Genomic DNA, 20,794 nt, shown 5'->3' on the forward strand with positions numbered 1-20,794 from the left:
ATACGCACTTCACCTTCTAGATCATAATCATTCTTTTAATCAAGAGTTTCAAATTCTGTATGTTCAAAATAAAGGCCTTAAGCTATCTTTATTAGAATCTATGGAAATTAATAAATTAAAAAATACAGATATAATTCTGAATGACCAACTCGAGACAAACAGCTCCCCACTCCTCAACCTCTTCAGTTAAAGACTTTAAAAAGGCAAACCCATAGTAAACTAAATCACTTTGCCGAGAGAAATGCACTCTGCCGAAACAGAAATAGTTATAATAAATTTTGTGGAAGTATAGAAAACAAACGTTTTCAGTGTTTTATTGTTATATATATAATTAACATTTAAAAATCGTTTAAACACTCAAATCTGAATAATTTACTCTTGGGATGAATTCAACGATTTGTAAACTGACTTGTAAAAGTGACAATGGAATGGACTCGTCAATAGCAACTTCCAGAATACAAAATGAGCTCATTGAGAACTTTTCAATAAAAGATTAAATCAAGGAGACGGGCTGGAACCGAAACTAGTCGACCTGACTATCAAATATATATGTGGTAAGACAGTTGAATACAGGAAGAGCTAATTTCAAAACAAAGAAATTATTACTGATTGCCGCCTATGCATCAGCATTATGTCTCGCAGAACGGAAGAGGCGGCAGAAATATATTCGCAACTAAAATCAGTCGCAAAGAGAGCGGACTAGAAATAAATATTCAAAAGAGAAAAAAGCTAACGCATGCAAGAGGTAGATACTGAAACTGTAATATATAGTTTTACATATTCGGGAGTTGCATTAAAGAACCAGAAATTTAAAGGAGAATAGTAAAGAAAAATAAAGTTTATTTTTCACTCGCCTATGTGTTCCGCTCTAAAATCACAGGCTGGATATCTAAAATTAGGGCCCGCAAAACTATTATCAGACCAATATAATGATGACAACAAAAAGAAAGCTAGAAGTCTTTGAAACAAAAGTTCTATTTGGACCTATTTACGAAAACGAAGTACGGTGACATATAGATCAATAATCCAATCGTTTTTTTTTTATTAAAAACGCTGAAAATGCTTCTGGATATGTAGTCTGAGCTTTTCTTCGTTTGCTTTGGTCATGGTTCACCTTTCACATCCATATGTTAGTACAGGTCTGACGATGGATTTATAGATTTTGACCTTTAAACTTCTTGCAAGATTTTTTGATTTTATAAGCTTATCCAGTGCGAATAGACAGCGATTTGCTGATTGGATTCTGTCTTTTATTTCTTCAGTAACACCGTTATAAGCTGTGATTAATCGTCAATATGCATATCAACTTGGTAAATCTACAGACTCTGCTTAAGATGATCTAATTAGGCGTACCTCAAAGTCAACAGAGGAGAAAGGGATAGCAAGGAGCTTTTTTTGAAAGTTAATCCCTACATTGATTAAAATGACAATACAATAATTGTAACTTACCTTGGTAAAAACTACAACCTGACATACAACCCACCGAAGTCTGTGTAGACCTCGCCATGGAATAATTACTCATCAAGGGACTCTCACTTCTCGATGGTACCATCATGGGCTGGTAGTTTGTCGGATATGGTGGTTTCGCCATCACTTTTTGACCGTTCGTATTACAATATTGCTCCTCTACCATCGGCATCTTTTGTTGATATATTGGTTCGATGTACTTTTTATTAATTTGATTTTGATTGTAACGATAATACTCATTAGTTTGATACGGGCTCGATGGAATAGGCTGTTGGTAACTCTCTATGTTGTTGTAGGGTATGTACACCATTGTTTGATGGTATGTCCGTGATATTTCTTGAGGAGGCGGGGATAACGGTCGATTGCTTCTGTATTTCTGTAGATTGTGACAATCGAGCTCAACACTGACCTGCGGAAAATATTTTTTTTTTAATTCGTAAAAATAAAGTATCGACAAGAAGAAAAATATACTAACAGCACGATTTGCTGAATCCAAGGAGAATAATAAACATATAAATATCTAGAGAGACAGTTACATATTTGATACATCAAAATTAACGCAAATAGGACCCTTAATTTGATTCTTATATTATTTGATTCTAATGATATTCTTTGATTTTTATGATATTTCTAAAGAAATCTTCCTGGCGAGGTTAAGGATTATACTACGTTCGTTCCCAAAATAAGCTTGGATGCTAGTTTTAGATATGTGATCAGTAATTATGTCATTTGTCAGCCTTGTCATTGGGCAAAACTATAATACCTTGGCCACGTGATGATAAGAGCAAAATACCAACTATTGCTGAATATAATGCAGGGAAAGATTTTAGGATAGTGTATCGTTAGCAACGACGAATGTCATGGATCTGCAATCTAGGAGAATGGTTTAATTGCTCGTCTGGCCAGATTTTTAGAGCAGCAGCAGAAAGAAGGGTACCTTAAGAAGAAGAATAAGCTACCCTAGCTACCTTAAGTTTCTTCCTTTCCACTAGTAGGGCACGGCGTAGACTGGCTGGTCTCTGAACCTCAAGATGATTTAAATTATATTCAAACCGAACTAGTTTCTGAGTTAGATGAACAATATGATGAAACATTAAATGCAAATGTAGAGCCTAAATAGGGAATTTGCATATATTTTTAAATATTAAATTAATATTAAAAAATATAAGGTAACATGATCATAAAACGCATGCATGCAAAAAAAACAAATATTGTTAACCCATAGGTTTATTACGAGACATTGAAAAAGCTATAAAATTCAAATTTCTTCAGAGGCGCGTAAACGGGTCTGACGTCACGACTCACGTCTACCTGCTAGATTTCTATGAGTCGACAACAAAGCCGCTAGGATATTTCGAAATTATTTACAAATTCATTCACATTTACTTAAAACTCTCATGTAGAAGTTGATTGTAAATAAAAGTTCAAAAAAGGTTGTTTTGGGGATTGTATTAATTCCATTTTAATCATATTATTTAATTGGAAATTCCAAGGTATTTGTGTTCTTGTATAGTTCCATAATGAGTATATTTAGTTTCAAACTGAAATTGATCATTTTGAGTGCTACTTTATAAAGTAGTGTTTTTAAATGTATAATATGACTGACTAGGGTTTTTTAAAAAGTTAATCTGACAATCTACAGTAGTTGATTTCTCCATGGTGGCAAATTTTATAAAAAGCAGTGAAAGTTATTCTATTGGAGAAATGCGAGGAGGCAAATAAGTAGGTACCTATTACATATAAGTATTATTAATAAACACGTTTAAATTGTTTATAACAATAGTTTTTAGTTCCTCTGACTTTTATTACTAAAAGTTTTGTTTATTTTTAAGTTATTTTTATTTTCTTTCTTCTTTGTTATGAATTTAAAATATTTATAAATTATAGGTTTTAGTTTTGTTTATTACAAAATATTACGACCAGAAGTACCTACATATATTTGGAACATTTAATAACCAATAGACAACCAAATAACCAATGTTACAATGTACAATGCAAAAGTACGGTTGCAAATAATGTTTCTATTTAAAAAAAGTGTTGATTTTGCATACCAGATACACACTTTAAAAATAACTCAAAATTTACTTATATTTGGATAGAATAGGACGCAGATCTTATCGACAGTTTGATTAGTATAGCACAAGACTTTTGGAGTGTAAATATTTTCCCGCATCTATTTGGATCTGATAATTATTAAAAATAAATGGAATAAAAATTTGATAAAATAAAGTTTCATCCATAAAATATTTTTTATTTCTTTATGTGAGAATGAAATTTTGTTCAAACTTTATTATAATATAATTTGGCATTTGAGATACCTATGTTGTAAAATAAAAATTTATTTCCCTAAATTAAAAATAATATTATGAATGCATGAAAATATTTACAAGATATTATCTGCAGAGTGCACGTCTGGCACTAGGCAGTAGCCAAACGAGAACAGTTAAGTGGTAAATATCATGGCTGGTGACGTCAGACCCAAGCGCGCGCTTTTAAAGCTGTTTGAAACGATAATTTCTGGCGCAGAATTATAATCAGTTGTTGTACGTACACTATTAATTGTTAAGACGTAATATTTTGAATTTATCATTTTTAAATATAAATTAACAATTTTATGCAAAAATATTTTTATGTGCAAGATCCCTATTGTTTAATCAGATCGAACTTAACAACTTAACAACAAAAAGCTGAATTTTTAGGTTCTAGATTAAAAGAAACCAATCAATAGAGGAGTTCGCCAATGAGACGGTATCTCACCAAAGCTATTCTTAGTGAGACTGGAAGACCCGTTCAAAGTCATTAACTTGGCAGTTAAAGGAATAAATGTTAATGGAAGAAAACTGAGATATACTGACGACATACTGACTACAAGTTTCGAAGAATTACAGACCATGATGACGCAACTATTTCAAGCTTCAGAAAAAGTAGGTCTTAAGATGAACTTGGAAAAAACAAAAATAATGACGAATACACCGAACATTAGAACAATAACGTCGAACGACATAAATTTAGAAACAGTAAGCGAATAAATCTACCTGGGACAGAGAATGAAAGTTAACAAAGAAAATCAAACTGCCGAAATTACCAGAAGAGTAAGGTTAACGTGGGCAGGATTTCAAAAACTGAGTTGGATTTTGAAGAACACTAAAATATAACAATATTTAAAAATCAGAGTTTACGATCAGTGTATCCTCTCTATACTAAAGTATGGTTCACATACATGGACACTCACCAAGGCCAATGTGGATAAAATAGTAAAGACGAAAGAGCGATGGAAAGATCAATGCTCGGGGTGAGACTTATAGACAAAAAAAAAAAAAACAAACAAATAGATTAAAAACACAAAACCAAAGTAAAAGACGCATAATAACATGCTACCAAATTAAAATAAAGCTTCTCAAGATACAATACTCGACTAAGGAATAAAATATGGAACCACGAAATACAACAATGGAGACCATGGTTAGGAAGGAGAACTATTTCAGTTTCTATTCCAGCTAACATGTTAAAGATAATTCTACAATTAGGATGTTTGATGAGCCTGAAAGCTCACTTTTTCAAAAGTCTCCTTGATAACTTCCCGGACAATTTGAGAGCTATTTAGGTGATAGAAAACTTTAGCTAGTTAGATATTTAAGTGATAGAAAACGCTACCAGGATCGCTGGAACATCAACATAATGGAGGATCAGTGTTGATCACTTCACCGATAAGTTCTGCAAACCACTCATCGTAGAAAAGAGTGTACCATAAGCTTCAAAACAGAAAATAAAGAGGAAGTATAAACCAATACCAAATAACTAGTGAAACTTGATTATCACATTGCTTGAAGTAGCCTATTGTAAATACAAAATCATCACAATCGTCATGCTTATTGATAACTTTTTTTTCCAGATAGAAAAGTTGAATTCATGTTTCCAAAAACATAAAATAGTATAAGTATAAGAAAACTAACCTGAGCTTTGTACACATCCTTACAACAATTTTGATTAGCGCAACTTTGATAATTTTCATGTAACGATACGGGTCTGTATTGGTAACCTCTTACTTTGGCTTCATCTGGCATGTTTTGGTATTGAGTCGTCGCCGTTGGTTTAACATTCATCCTGTTCGAGTCTTCGTCACGATTCAAGCCCGTTTCTGAATAATAAGGCCAAGAAACGTTGGTGTTTGTCGGTGGCAGTTGAATTTGATTCTGGATTTGTTGGAGGATTTCCGTTGTAGATCCAAAACGTGGTTTGATGCCGCGTACGCTTGGTCTGTGGTTGAATCCGTAATCGTCGTTTTCGTCGTCTTCCTTCTTGTCGTTATCGTACCTATAATGGAGAAGTTAGTAGATTAAATACCGGAAGTAAATAACATTTTGTAACATAGTCTTGGTTTACATTTCCTGCATATACAGTACCCTCCCTCTATAACGAGAACTGAAACAGCGGACTAATTACCTCGTTATAAGCGGATCTCGTTATATCAGACAACAATAATATTGTGCATACATATGAATATATAGTTTTCTAAAACATTAACTTCCTATAATGAAGCCATTCGGAGCAATATAAGATGCTAAATATTGTTTCCTCAACAATAAGGCTTCGTCATCATAAATTGTAAATTTTCTTATAATATTCAAAATCGTGTCGATAGATAAACAGAACAGGAAGAAGTTTATTATAGGCGGTGGATTTTATTACAGCACCATCCTTGATAACCACACAGCTGTTGGGGATTTCTGTATACAAGCAGTTGGGGTATTTATTTATAGCCATCATAGCGCTTAAAACCGGTAAAAATAATTATATTCTATATTTTACGATTTCATTTTTCCTCGTTATAACCGAATATACTTCGTTATAGAGGTGTTACAGTTCATAGGAATTCCATGGGATATCTAGTGTACCTCGTTATAAGCGAAACCTCGTAATAACCGTGTTTGTTATAGAGAGAGTCTACTTTATTACACTTTATAACATAGTCTCGAGCTCTTATACTAATCTGTAATTAAATTATAAAAGGAAATTCCACCGCAATTGGCTATATACTATCTTTTAAAAAAATTCCAAGAATCACATTATTTTTTTTTCAAAATATTTGGCTTCCTTAGTTTTTAATACCGCTGAACACGTATCTCTTAATTATTTTTAGTTTAGCCGATTTATGGTTCAAGCCATATTCCGGTCACAAATTTTTCAAATGCAACCGTATAAAATTCTGTGCAAAAAGTAAGTCTTCTTCTGGTATGATTCCGTAGATTAATACCTGTATGGAAGGTTGTAACTCCATCTTTTGCACGATTCATACTTCTTCTACCGATTGGTGATTCATATCTTGCTATTTTTACCACACGCGTCTCTATGATATTATTCAGTTCTTTTTTATTCTATTTATTGTCTATTCGTTTATACGTTGTACAATACATTTCCTGTAGTTCTTCTCAGTACAGTACAACCTGCCACATCCGGACATGTCATATCCGGACCTCCCAATATCTTGACGGTTCTGCCGTCCGCATCTACCGAAATCTACCGAGAAAGGCAGTCCTGCTGTTGGACAACGCACCCTCTCATCCCGACCCAAAAGAACTCAAATATGGCGAAATAAAGTGTCTTTTTTGCCCCCCAAAAGTGACATCCCTCTGTCAGCCTATGGATCAAGGTATTATAGAATCTATAAAACGTGTCTATCGACGAAAGTTATTGACGGCGTTGATTACTGGAATGTATGAAGGAGAAAACGTTTCAGAGACTATAAAAGAAGTGGTCTTGATATCCGGATTTTTTCATATCCGAATCGGCCTCTCGCCACATTGATCCGGATACGCCACATACTTAAGTGATTTCTCAGTCTCAGTAATTTGCTCTATATATAATGATAAATATTGCGTCTGCACCTGATGTTCCTATCCAGTACGAAAACCCTGTTGTTCATCTACTAAACTATTCTCCGAGTCTTTAGTTTCTGTAAAATTTTAGTTGTAAGTTTAAGGGCCAGTTGTTCGAACGCTAATCAACAATGATCACTATCAAATATTTAATTACTGTCACCAACTGTCAGTGTCAACTTTTATTGGGTTGCTGAAAACATAATCGATTATAATTATGAGATTAGTTAAACAATTAACATAACAATTATTAACATAATTGATTAAGTAATTTCATAATTGTAATCAATAATTATGATTTCAGCAACCCAATCGAAGTTGACATTGACAGTTGGTGACAGTAATTAAATATTTGATAATGATCATTGTTGATTAGCGTTCGAACAACCGGCCCTTAGGGTAGTATTTAACAAGTTGATAGGTACCTCTGAATTTTTCTGTCTGTTTTTTATCTCTACATAGTAAAAAGTAAATCTGTGATTTTGAATTCGCAAGTAAATTGAGGCAACTTATCGATGACTTGTACGGTAAGAGACAGGTTAGGTGGTAATTAGATAGTTTGGTAATATTTATTCATTGATCCCTGCTGGAAGCCTAAGAGACTAGAAAATCATACTCATTGTATAGTGCTATGATGCCACAGCTGGCGACCGTAGATGATCGAAGGAGTATTCGTGTTGACGCATCCCCTCTTCATACCCCACTAAACGAAACCGAAGGAGAAGTGGCACGGAGAGCGTATTTAAGACGAGGAGGAGAATCCCACCCAGGATCAGTTATTCTTAACGTATTGAATTAGAAATAGCTCAATGGCAGAGATGCACCGGGTTGAGGTGGTACTCTGCCTAGGTAGGCGCCGCAGTATTGACGTGGCGTTCCAACGGAACCGTTACTGCAGTGAGCAGTAGTAACGATGGACGGGGGACTGTGTGTCGCTGTTCAATGTTATCGCATTGGATTGAAATGCGATGGTTGATTCCGAGTAGCGAGATTGCTATTGTATATAATTGTGTTGTTTATTTTATCATTTGAATATTATCATTATGTTTTGATGACAGTAATAAGTATAATGTTATTTTTACTTTGCACAAGATAGAATTATATTTTCTTTTATTTACTTTGAACTGTATATAAATATCTTAAATATATTTATTTTGTTTTTAACCTGTATTTTACTGAGTCTGTCGTCCTGAAAGAGCTACCCGCTACATCATATGCATATGTTTTTAGGTCTCTTTCTTCATCTATTCGTTTTAGCTGCACCTAATAATATACTGTTGCCTTTTTTGTCCACAGTGGCAATATTTTTAATCCAATTTTAGGAAGAGGTTTTAATAAACAAAATTCTTAAAGTAAATGTGAAGCTGACATGAAATTTTCTACCACAATAACCTAAGACTTTTAGAGCATTAAACTTACCTATTGTTCCTGAAAAACATCTGATTCATAAATTATAATTATTTACTTACTTCTTTTTAATCCTTTCTATCCTATTAGCATCCTGTTGTACGAAAGCCACTAGCTCATCTCCCGATTCGGAAGCTGGAGTACCTGCTAAAACATCTGGGGCAATTTTCTTATTTTCCTCATTGACCAAAGCTTCATCTATATCGTCCAGAGTGTATTCACTACCAGTAGAACTGATGACTGAACCATGGTTACTTAGATGGTAGTAATGGTCGTCGGGATGGCCCATTCCGCTTACGCATGCTGTTAGGGGAGCTAGTGTAGATAAAAATTGTTTTCTACCATCGTTAGGATTTGCTGGATATGGTGGATTTGGTTTGTTAAGATCTCTCCTACAATAGATAAACAATGCTACTATTAGTTGGTAATCAAAACTATAATGAGATTTAATAAAAGTCAAATAAAACACTGGTTGCTATCTATCGAAGAGGATGGAACTCAGCTAGGAGCCATTTTGTTGAACGGTACCTGACTGAAGTAACCAAATCTAGCAGAAATTTAAAAGCTAAGGTAACATGTTAAAAGAAGTTGACATTTTTAGAACACAATAAAGAATGAAGAAATAAGGAAGGATTATTAAAAATAATAAAAATATCCAGTCATTGGTTTTCGACCCCACAAGTCCAAGGATAGCAAAATTAGACTAATGTGTAGGTTCTTCAACTACAAGCTCATAAATATTCATGCACCCAATGAACATAAATATGAGAAGAAGGATCTATTCTAAGAGACATTGGAGAACTCTTTCAGACAATATCAGAAGAATGACATTGTGAGAAATCTTTAGAATCTGACGTCAACTCTCATCATATGTTCGTGCATTTCAAGGCAGCCTATGACTCAGTGATAGACAGAAGCTGTTCTAGGGTATGGTGGAATGACAAATATCATTCCAGCTGATTAAACTAACGGTCTAACACGCGCACATATAGTACAGTCAGAATCTAGAACGACCCCACAAGGTTCCTCCGCTGCAAAAACGGATTAAAACATGACGGTGTATCGTAGGTACCTACCTCCTTTTTGACCTTGCATTGAAAAATGTTATTCATGAGTCCCAGATTAATACGATTGGTACAATATTTAACAAAGCAGTACCATTAGTTGGATATGCAGATGGCATTGAAAGAAGCTTTTTAGCAGTTAAGAACGTCTGTACTGAAAATGGAACTAAAAATAAATACACAAAAAACTAAATATATGCGAATATGTCAAAAGAAGGATAGTCCTTACTAATAAGTGTTTCTATGGGCTGGGAAAACACATTTAGAACTTCCAACAAAAATTAGACTGTCCGTGTATAGAACAAACTGGCTAAAGGGCAGTAAGGCTGGTATGGGAGAGGAAGTCCCAACTGGCAGAAGAACACGCGGACGCCCTCGACTCCGATGGTGAGATAATATAGCAGGAGACTTGAAAGCTATGGGCGTGGAGAATTGGATGGAGGTTGCTCAAGACAGAAAAGAGTAGAGGCATGTTGTCCAGTCGGCTAAAACCCATGAACGGTTGTAACGCCACGGAGTACTTAAGTAAGTAAGTGTATAGAACACTAATAAGACCAGTTTTAACATACGAAGCTGAAACATTGTCACTCACACTCCCACGTAATGCCTTAGAGCGGCTTAAGCTTTTCGAACGTAAGGTTATAACAAAAATATATGGAAGAATAAAAGAGCAGGGTTTGTGACGTAGACACTACAACTTTGAGTTCTATAAAAGCCTCGGGGAAGCTGACGTTGTGAAACTCATTAAGGTAGCACCTCAAATAGATTGAGCATGTAATCAAAGGGAAGAAGTTGCAACGGTGAGAAAAATATTTGACCGAAGATGACCAATGAGACGACGTACTGAGGTAGGTCGGAACGTAGATAGCTGGACAATTTGGGAGGTACTTGGGAGGACTTAAAATCCATCGAAAAAGTATGGAGACCAGTTGCTAGATGGAATGAGTAATGTTCTAAAGAAGGCTTTGGCTGGTAAAGGGCTGTAGTGCTAATAATGGCTAAAAACATGGAATACATAGCACAATAAATGCATGCCGGTATAAAATAATGCTATACCTCAATAATATGATATGGAAACGATATAACAAAAGTTGTAATGGAGAAAATATCATTAAAATATTATAGGCTGAAAATTTTGAAGTGCAAAACCTCCAAAAGTGGTTCAAATTTAAATCAAATGAGTGCTTTAGTTATGTGAATAGTAAATGAGAAGTTAAATCTCTAAGGCATTCAACATTGCAGTAGTAACCAGAGGGGAAGAAAAAATATTTAAAAAAATCAAAACTTTATTAACTTACTCCAACAATTCTTGATTGTATGGTCCGGCTACATCTGGTAGAGTCTGAGTTTGGGCAGCCTTTGGTTCGTAAAGTGAAGATTGAGGCGACATTTCCAAATTTTTATCTCGCTTTCCAAAAATATCGGTAATTCTCTTGTAAGTGGAAGACGTCGAGGATGAGTTCGAGCTAGCCGTCGAGGACGAGGAGGGAGAAAAATTTCTTGGTTCTTTAATTTTATTAGAAAGCTAAAAACAGTGAAAATACAATTATTTTAATTTTGTATATATTATAATTTTAAAGTTGTGTGTGTGTGTGGAGAGAAAGATATGGCATTAGACAAAGAGTCTTTTTGCCACAGAATTTTGTTATAAAGATGTTTAAATTTTTATCTTAATATCATTTATAAACTTGATTAAGATATTATATATAGATTTGTCAGAATAAGATAAAATATTGCTGATGTTAACTGGGAGGCTAATGTTAAGGTCAATTAAACCCAAATATAAGTTTCTAGTCTGATCCCTATGATTAAGACAATCAAAGAATACATGGTTCAGATCCCCGATGGACTGATTGTTACACGAACAGAAGGGAGTTTCATAGATTCCAATCCTATGTAGATGCTCTGGAAAAAGGCCATGGTTAAGTTTTAGCCGGGTTATTAATGAGGATTATAATTTTAAAGTTTAAATTATAAGTATCTATTCAAAAATTCAACTGGAAAATTACAAAAAGTTATTCTGAGACGATTAGGTAAAATGCAGGAATTTTTAAATTCTTACCTAATTTGTTAATAACAATTATTAGGAAACATAATTAGTCTCATTTTAAAGATAAAGTTTTATTATACGATAGAAAATCAATTAGAATATAATAACAAATTTGAATTTTTCGGGAAAAGCAATGACATGTTTTTTAATAAATTGTATCCACAAATTACATTGCATATGGCTAATATTTATAATGAGGGAGATGAACCACGATATACTATTAGACCAAGCAGAAAACAGAAACAAGAGTTCACCAACATCCGAGATTAGAACAGCAGTATTTAAAGAACAATAAATCACTGGGATCAGATCAAATAGCTACTCACATATGATTCAGAAACCTCTGGACACTGTCTAAAAGTCAGGAAAGATTACTAGCTACTTCTGAAAGAAAAATCTTGCGACAAAGGTACACACAAAAAAATGGTATTTGGCAAAGAAGGTTAAAGTTTGAACTACACAAAATACAGTTGAGTCCATGAATCTTTACCCGTGCGTCATCATTTAAAGCATACGAAATAAGTCGATGATAAGTCGGAAATTGAAATTTACTAAACGCAACAGCAAGTCACTTACTGTCACTTGCTGTAACAGCAAGTCACTTACTGTCACTTGCTGTTGCGTTTAGTAAATTTCAATTTCCGACTTATCATCGACTTATTTCGTGTGCTTTAAATGATGACGCACGGGTAAACATTCAGGGACTCAACTGTATACCAGTATCTGAATATCATAACATTTATTTATTAAAATAGGATGGCTGAGTTGGATGAAACATGTAAAAGTAATGGAAGGAGGCGAAACAAAATAAATAAGCAGTGCAACTAAAAAAAAAGAACAAGAGGAAGACAGAAGCTGAAATGAATAGAACACAATTGAAAATGATATAACAATCTTAAAAATAAAAAATTGGAAATAAAGCACGAAACAGATCAGAATGGAGTCCTAGAATCAAGGAACCTGGATTCCTGGAAACAAGACCCAAAAAGGGGCGTCGATCATGATATTTTTAATGTAAGCAAAAATTGCATACGAATTAAACAAAGGATCAAAATCCATCAACTAGAATCGGAGATACAGAAACTTACAGTATTTTGGAGATTTTTTTTATATTTTATACGTTTGAATTTTTAGTTTCCCCGTCCACACGGTCTGGTTAATCTTCATGTGAGTCTCTTTTGTAGCACTCATAGACAATGCTATTTAAGTTTAGTCTTATCACTACATTTTACCTAATTGTCCTAGAATAACTTTTCTTTTAAATTCGTGTAAAACTGTCAGCTTTTTAAATATGAAAATACATTTCCTCTACGAGTAATAGTTTAAAAGATATTCAAAATAAATTCAAAATAAAAAGATATTCAAAGTTAAGAAGAACAGTAACTGTACAAAAGGAATTTTGGTTATAAGAATGGTTTTTTAAACTTTTTTGGATGAATATCAAAATTAAAAGTCTTCACCTTTCACACTGTACCAGTAGAATTACCATATCGTAATTATTTTATGTTTTATGTTATTACAAAAAAAGATCTCTGGGATAAGCAATTTAAATAAGTTTCAAACTAATTGATGGATCGAGCTGAAATTTGGAGGGTTTTTAAGGGCTACAAATCTTCCCTTTGAGAGAAATCACCAAAGTCTCACAATAAAACACTGAAAACGTTTGTTTTCTATACTTCCACAAAATTTATTACAACTAAGTGACTACGGCTGTTTCGGCAGAGTGCCTTTCTTAAGTGATATAGTTTACAATGTGTTTGCCTTTTTAAGTCTTTAACTGAAGAGGTTGAGGAGTGGGGAGCTGTTTATTTCGAGTTGGTCATTCAGAATTATATCTATATTTTTCAATTTATTAATTTCCATAGATTCTAAAAAAGATAGCTTAAGGCCTTTATTTTGGATATGCAGAATTTGAAACTCTTCATTGAAAGAATGATTATGATCTAGAAGGTGAAGTGCGTATGTAGAAGTGTCTGTTTTTCTATTGTTGAAAGCCCTTTTGTGTTCTGCTATCCGTTTGTCAAAGGTTCTGCCAGTTTGACCGATGTAAGTTTTTGGACAGTCACCACAAGTTAGTTTGTACACACCATTCTGCAGTTGCTTTCTCTAAAAGAAAGCTTTCTCTGAGAGGCTTTCTCTGAAAGAGAAAGCAACTGCAGAATGGTGTGTACAAACTAACTTGTGGTGACTGTCCAAAAACTTACATCGGTCAAACTGGCAGAACCTTTGACAAACGGATAGCAGAACACAAAAGGGCTTTCAACAATAGAAAAACAGACACTTCTACATACGCACTTCACCTTCTAGATCATAATCATTCTTTCAATGAAGAGTTTCAAATTCTGCATATCCAAAATAAAGGCCTTAAGCTATCTTTTTTAGAATCTATGAAAATTAATAAATTGAAAATTACAGATATAATTAAAAATGTATACCATTTTTATTCAGTTGCAATGCGAAGGCAAAACAATCTTACTTTTCAATTAGAATACGGAGTGCAGTCCAGTCCCTTGAATCGCGATTTTCGGCTCTTATTGGAGCCTTCATCGGAAGGAACGTAGGCACTGTTCTCCATATTTTAACTGATTCGCATCGAGAGGTTTTCCCACCCATTGCAACTGAAGTGATGATAGTAGGTGGCTAACGCCATCTGGCATTGAAAGACGAAGTAGTTTTCAATCCTAATAGTAAATTATTAATATTGAAAATATTAAAAATATTACTAAAAGATTTTTAAATTGAAAACAGATATAATTCTGAATGACCAACTCGAGACAAACAGCTCCCCACTCCTCAACTTCTTCAGTTAAAGACTTAAAAAGGCAAACACATTGTAAACTATATCACTTGAGAAAAGGCACTCTGCCGAAACAGCTGTAGTCACTTAGTTGTAATAAATTTTGTGGAAGTATAGAAAACAAACGTTTTCAGTGTTTTATTGTTAGATAAAATGAACTTCCATTAAGTAACGGTCGAATCCACCAATTAACAAAAGTCTCAGTTAATTTTTACAAAAGTTATAAATAGTTAACCGTTTTGCTTTATTTTGCTGTTTTTGGAGCAATTTAAAAACCTTATAATTGCCCCTTTGGTGGCAATGGTGTTGTTTAAGTATAAATAGATGCCTTTTTAATCAGTAGGTAGCTGATCTAGACATTTGCCTTGCGGAGGAATTTCCGATGAAACACCAACTAAAAGACAAAAAGATAAACCCAAACTACACAAAAGACATAAATAATATATTATATGCATTAAATTCCCCCAATTTTCCTACCTAGCGTGTTTATTGGGTCCAATTTTTTATCTGTTGTTTCAGTTTTATGTCAGATAATATATTTTTATGTTTCAGGAATTTTTTCTTTAATTTTGGACTTTGTTGGAGGGAAGTTTCCCAATTTCCCCCCGTCTATCCGCCATTGATTTTAATGGTAAGCGAAAACTAAACAAAATCGTATTTTTCGCACTAAATTGTTAATAATTAAAAACCATGCCGAAATTTCTACAGAAACGTATAGGTTTGCTTACAATAGGTATATTAACAGAAAAACCCGTCAAATACCTGGCTATTGAGATATCCTAAGAAAAGCTTATTTTCTTGGACAATATATCTTAAGTTTATGTTCAAGTGATAGAACCAAAGTATAATCTAACAATATTGAAGAGTTTTACAAATATCAACCGTTTTGTCTCTCCTGAAAACTCTTGTTTTTTGACAGAATCTATTGCCATATCTCTGACACATTATGTATAAGTAAGAAATATACATATACAACGGTCAGATTTGTATATTTTGATAGTTCTGCTTTTAAGTTTTTTCTCTTATCGCATGCTTGCATTGATAACTGATGTAGAATAACTTTCGTTATTACTCTTTGTTACTGTTATAATTGTTGATACTAAAAGAACTTAATAAAAACACAGTTAAATTTAAAATTAACTTAAGTGGCTATACAGTTTAAAATTTTTACGACTCAGCAAGAAATGAAAGCTTGTCTCCGTTGTTTTTTTTTATTTATTTTAAAAATACAAAAACTAAAAATATTTTTTTAAACGGGAATCTTTTTTTATTATTACACTTGTATTTGGTCGGAATATTAATTGCACAACACAACAATAATAATAATAATACTGATATACTTAATTACATCTAGTAAGAAACTGCTCCCCAACTAAATGCTTCTCACTTCGCACAGACCGAATTCAAACCGGTCGATAAACAGAGACAGGTTCAAACATTCCGCTCTTAAAGTTTTTCTATTATATTTCTTACTTACACTATAAATTTATCCGAAACACGTCAAATCATTTAAATATTACTTTAAATTTACCTGACTAGTATCCATGTTATTGCCTTCTTCGCCAGTAGGACTAACTCTGGCGGACAGGTCGTCTGAATCCTGGCTGACGTCATCGATATCACAAGTCAATTGCTTGATTCGCTCAACTAGAGAATTATCAGTCTTTTGCAAGTTCTTCTTGCTTTTTGGCTCGTAGCGAACAAGCGATCGTCTTAGCGTGTTTCTTTCAATAACCCTTTTTATCGTGTCAGTCGTACCTACGAATATAAAAAAGATATAAGAAAATAAGAAGACAAAGGTAATGGTTTTCAGTAAAACACCAATACAACCAGAAGTGGTAACAGCCTATGGAGAACAACTGGAGGGAACCAACAGCATCACTTACCTTGGTTGTAATCTAAATGAGAACTGTGATATGAGCAAAGAAATTAGGGTACGTATAGAGAAGGCCAGAGTTTAAGAAGCATTGATTAAGATAAAGAAAATCTTATGTGGAACCAATATAATTTTGAGACTGAAAATTCGATTATTAGGATATTATGGTGTCTACTACTACTACTCTTTTATCTGGTGTCGAAGGTTGGACTTTAACGTTGGAATAAGTTGAGTAGATAGAGTACCTAACGAGGTTATTCTCCAGCAGATGAGAAAAGTTAAAAAAATCGCAAACTGGAATATTTTAGTCATATTATGAGTCACCTAGAGGTGACAATACCAGGCAAGATAAACAGAAGAATGGGATCATCTATATCCCCTTTTCGATCAGCCATCAACAAAATCAGTATAGCCAATTTGGTAGCCAACGCACGATAATCGAGCATGGCATACGAAGAAGGTACTGAAGAGCAATTTAAAAGTAGATAGTGAGTTTTCAGTACGATCTATGACCAGCAATTATGTATGATACTAAATATTGTGCAGTTTAGTTTAAAAGAAAAAAAGTACAACAAGCTAATGGTTAGGAAGATATAAATTGGTGGAAATAATAGGAACACCAGGTAGACCCGTAGAAACGTGGAAAAGAAGTGCTGAGAAAGAAATTAATGCTGTTGGGAAAACCTGGGCAGAAATAAAGATCAGTGCAAAGGATATGACGGAATGCAGACAGTTGACGCCCTATGCTTCGCATGGAGTGAAGAGGAATAAGTAAGTACGTAATTTGGCGGAAAATTGTACTTACCAGCATTTTGAATCATTTGGGATAGTTTTGATCTCTTGGCTTCTTCAAACGCTTTAAGAGATTCAGCTGTAACCAAGTACTGTTGATCATCTTCCTGGCCAGTTTTGGGCGGTAGAGATTTGGTGCACGGGAACAACTGTCGAACAGCTGAATTAGGTTTTAAGCTGTTGTTGGAAATTAGTACATGATTTCCTGTAACAGTTAAATTTGTTTTAATATTTGTTATAAAATAATTTATTCTATTTAGATTATACAGGGTGTTTCATTTTGAAAGTAACATACGTTAACTGTAGAAAGAGGACACTTAGGCGGTCTCAAAAATACCATACTTAATGGGTCTTACTTCATTAATAACAAAGATACTAGGTGTTTTATTTATTTTGCCATTTTCTTATTTAGTTCATAACTTTTTAACCACACTGTATATTCATTTTATATTTAACACGAGAATATCCTTTAAGGTATGCAATAAATTAATTTATTTACAATTGTAAATAATCCAAGTCCGGTTAAAGAATATTGGTAAAATATTCCGACCCAAAAACAACACCCTGTACATTAATTTGTTTTAAAATGGATTTTGCATTTGAAAAGAGGATGAAAGACTAATTTTAATGGTACACTTTGAATTCTCGGCAAAATGATTTTTCTGATAAAATTTTGAATTTGAATGCTGAAATTTTGTGAATTGCGAGAGCTTGAAGTAGAAAAAAAGTTGATATACGACTTATAATTTATTTATATTTAACATGCGAACATTCTTTAAGGTGTCCAATCAATTAATTTATTTACAATTATAAAAAATCCAGCGCCGGATTAAAAAATATTGGAAAAATGTTCCGACTCAAAAAATAGCCTGTATATTAATTTTTTTTTAAATGGATTTTGCATTTGAAAAGGAGATGAAAAACTAAATTTAGTGGTATACTTTGAATTTTTGACAAAATGATTTTTATGGAAAAATTTTGAACTTCTGAAAGTCTGAATTCTGAAATTATGTGAATTGCGAAGCTCGAAGTAAAAAAATAAAATAATATGTCTTAATTTTAATTAATACCATTATTTAATCTAAATTGGTAAAATTTTAACATTTTGACACATAACAATAATTTTTAATACTGGTAATTGTGAATAAGTACTTTAGTTTTGCCTAGTTATTACCCTGAAAATTCCACACCTGTAATTTTGAACCAATCAAAATACGTTATTTTGACAGATCACCATGGCAACGGAGGTATTTTATCGGAAATTTTTTGCTCGTGGGGTACCCAACAGCGAATTATAGTGGAAATTTTTTGACGTTTACAATAACAGAACATTTTTGACAGACTGGTTTTTATTTGTTTACATAATTTAGTTTTGATTCATTTTCTATCACTTCTAGTTACTCAAAACTTAGGTAAAATTGAAGAATATACTATTTTCTATCTTGAAATGGTATTCCCATGCAACTACAATGAGTAGAAATTACGAATTTGAAAGCCTAAATAATTGCTGACAAAGCTATGGCGCGCTATTAATCTGTTCATGCAGCTTTGGATTTTCAAATGCAAATTTGGTGTGGAATTTTCTTACCGAATACCACGCGAAGTCAAATTAATATCCGGAAATTTTTTTTTGATCATGAATATTTTTAGAAAATTTCCGGAAATAATTTGACCTCTAGTGGTATTACTAGTGAAAATTTTTGCTGTTTTGTTTTAATTTTTAGATACTTTTGTTGAATAAAGTGATGTATTTTTTATTGACTCTTTATTATTTATTCATTATTTAAAGATGAATATTCGCTATTAACTATTTGTCACACATAGTAAACAACACTGAAATGTTAACATTTTACCAATTTAGATGAAATAATGGTGTTTATTAAAATTAAGGCCGATTTTAATTTTTTTTTCTACTTAGAGCTCTCGCAATTCACATAATTTCAGAATTCAAATTTGAAATTTTACCAGAAAAATCATTTTTCCGAAAATTCAAAGTATACCACTAAATTTAGTTTTCATCCTCTTCTTAAATCCAAAATCCATTTTTTAAAAATTTTATAATTGTAAATAAATTAATTCGCATGGTAAATATAAAATAAATATACAGTGTGGTTAACAAGTTGTAAGCTGTATTTTAATTTTTTTCTACTTAGATCTCTAGCGACTCACATAATTTCAGAATTCAAATTTAAAATTACCGAAAATTCAAAGTACCTACATATATTTACCACTAATTTAGTTTTTCATCCTCTTTTCAAATGCAAATCCATTAAAAAAAATAATATGCAAGGTGTTGTTTTTGGGTCGGAATATTTTCCAATATTTTTTAATCCGGACCTGGATTTTTTACAATTGTAAATAAATTAATTTATTGTACACATTAAAGAATATTCGTGTGCCAAATATAAAATGAATATACAGTGTAGTTAAGAAGTTATGAACAAAATAAGAAAACGGCAAAATAGATGAAACACCCAGTATCTTTGTTATTAATGAAGTAAGACCCATTAAGTATGGTATTTTTGAGATCGCCTAAGTGTCCTCTTTCTACAGTTAACGTATGTTACTTTCCCAATGAAACACCCTGTATAGTTTTCCATTGTGTTGCAAGAAAAATGTCCGTAAACCAAAAAAATTTTTTGTTTAATAAGTCTAAGCAGATTATAATGTACGCAGATGATGTAAACTTGATGGGAAGAACCGCAAGAGACATCACAGAACTTTATGTGGAGCTTGACGAAAATGCGAAAGAAATAGGACTAGCCGTCAAAGTAGATAACACTAAAGCCCTAATACAAGCAAGGAACCAATGAAAACTTACAGAATTCGATAATAGACGACGCTAACATTGAAATAGTAGAACAGCTCACATACCTGGGTGTACAGATAACTAAGGACGGCAGCGAGGAGTAGGAAATACGGAAACAGATATTGCTTGCTAACTAACTACACTTCTCTCTTTCGCAGGTGTTTGGATCCAAACACATCCATAGGGAAATAAAATGTAAAATATATAAAAACAGCATACGACCAATAGCAACATATGGCGTAGAAACAGGGACCATGACAAAAAAACTCTATTAAAACTTTTGAAAGAAAGCTGTAAGGAGGATATTGGGACCCATTTACGACAATGGTATATGGAGAATAAGGTTCAACCACGAATTATACCAATATTACAAAGAACCCTCTTTTATTCTGTTTCTAATGAGTATTTTTAATTATTTATATAACATGTGCTATCTGTTACCTAATTTGAACGTCAGCATCATCTCAGTAGGTTCAATAACAGTATTTGGGGCATCATTTTTGACCGGAATAGCTTCATCTTCTTTAGTTGACTCACGTCCTTCTACTTCTCGGTCCGTTTCTGGAGATGCTTTGCAACTATCTTGTTTTTCTTCTTCAATAAACCGCACTGTTCGTGGATTGGATTCTTCATCCGAAATTGAGTCTGTCTTCTGA

The 20,794-nt window shown here is 33.2% G+C and overlaps 2 protein-coding genes across 6 annotated transcripts in view; both read right to left on the minus strand.

The window, feature by feature from the left end:
* The window catches only part of LOC126887942 (uncharacterized), a 500,758-nt gene that overhangs the window by 173,479 nt on the left and 306,485 nt on the right, over positions 1-20,794 (minus strand). The window lies entirely within an intron of this gene.
* LOC114340427 (uncharacterized) overlaps positions 1-20,794 on the minus strand; it is a 643,253-nt gene that overhangs the window by 5,505 nt on the left and 616,954 nt on the right. For all 5 annotated transcript variants that reach the window (XM_028291178.2, XM_028291164.2, XM_050655885.1 and 2 more), the window contains 7 exons: positions 20,580-20,790; positions 17,343-17,534; positions 16,193-16,419; positions 11,113-11,339; positions 8,813-9,142; positions 5,421-5,781; positions 1,450-1,876 (listed from right to left, as the gene is read on the minus strand). In XM_028291178.2, coding sequence (XP_028146979.1) covers positions 1,450-1,876; positions 5,421-5,781; positions 8,813-9,142; positions 11,113-11,339; positions 16,193-16,419; positions 17,343-17,534; positions 20,580-20,790 — 1,975 coding nt within the window. The remainder of the gene's footprint in view (positions 1-1,449; positions 1,877-5,420; positions 5,782-8,812; positions 9,143-11,112; positions 11,340-16,192; positions 16,420-17,342; positions 17,535-20,579; positions 20,791-20,794) is intronic.

This window comes from Diabrotica virgifera, chromosome 7 (assembly GCF_917563875.1).
Source record: "Diabrotica virgifera virgifera chromosome 7, PGI_DIABVI_V3a".
NCBI classification, from domain to species: Eukaryota; Metazoa; Arthropoda; class Insecta; order Coleoptera; family Chrysomelidae; genus Diabrotica; species Diabrotica virgifera.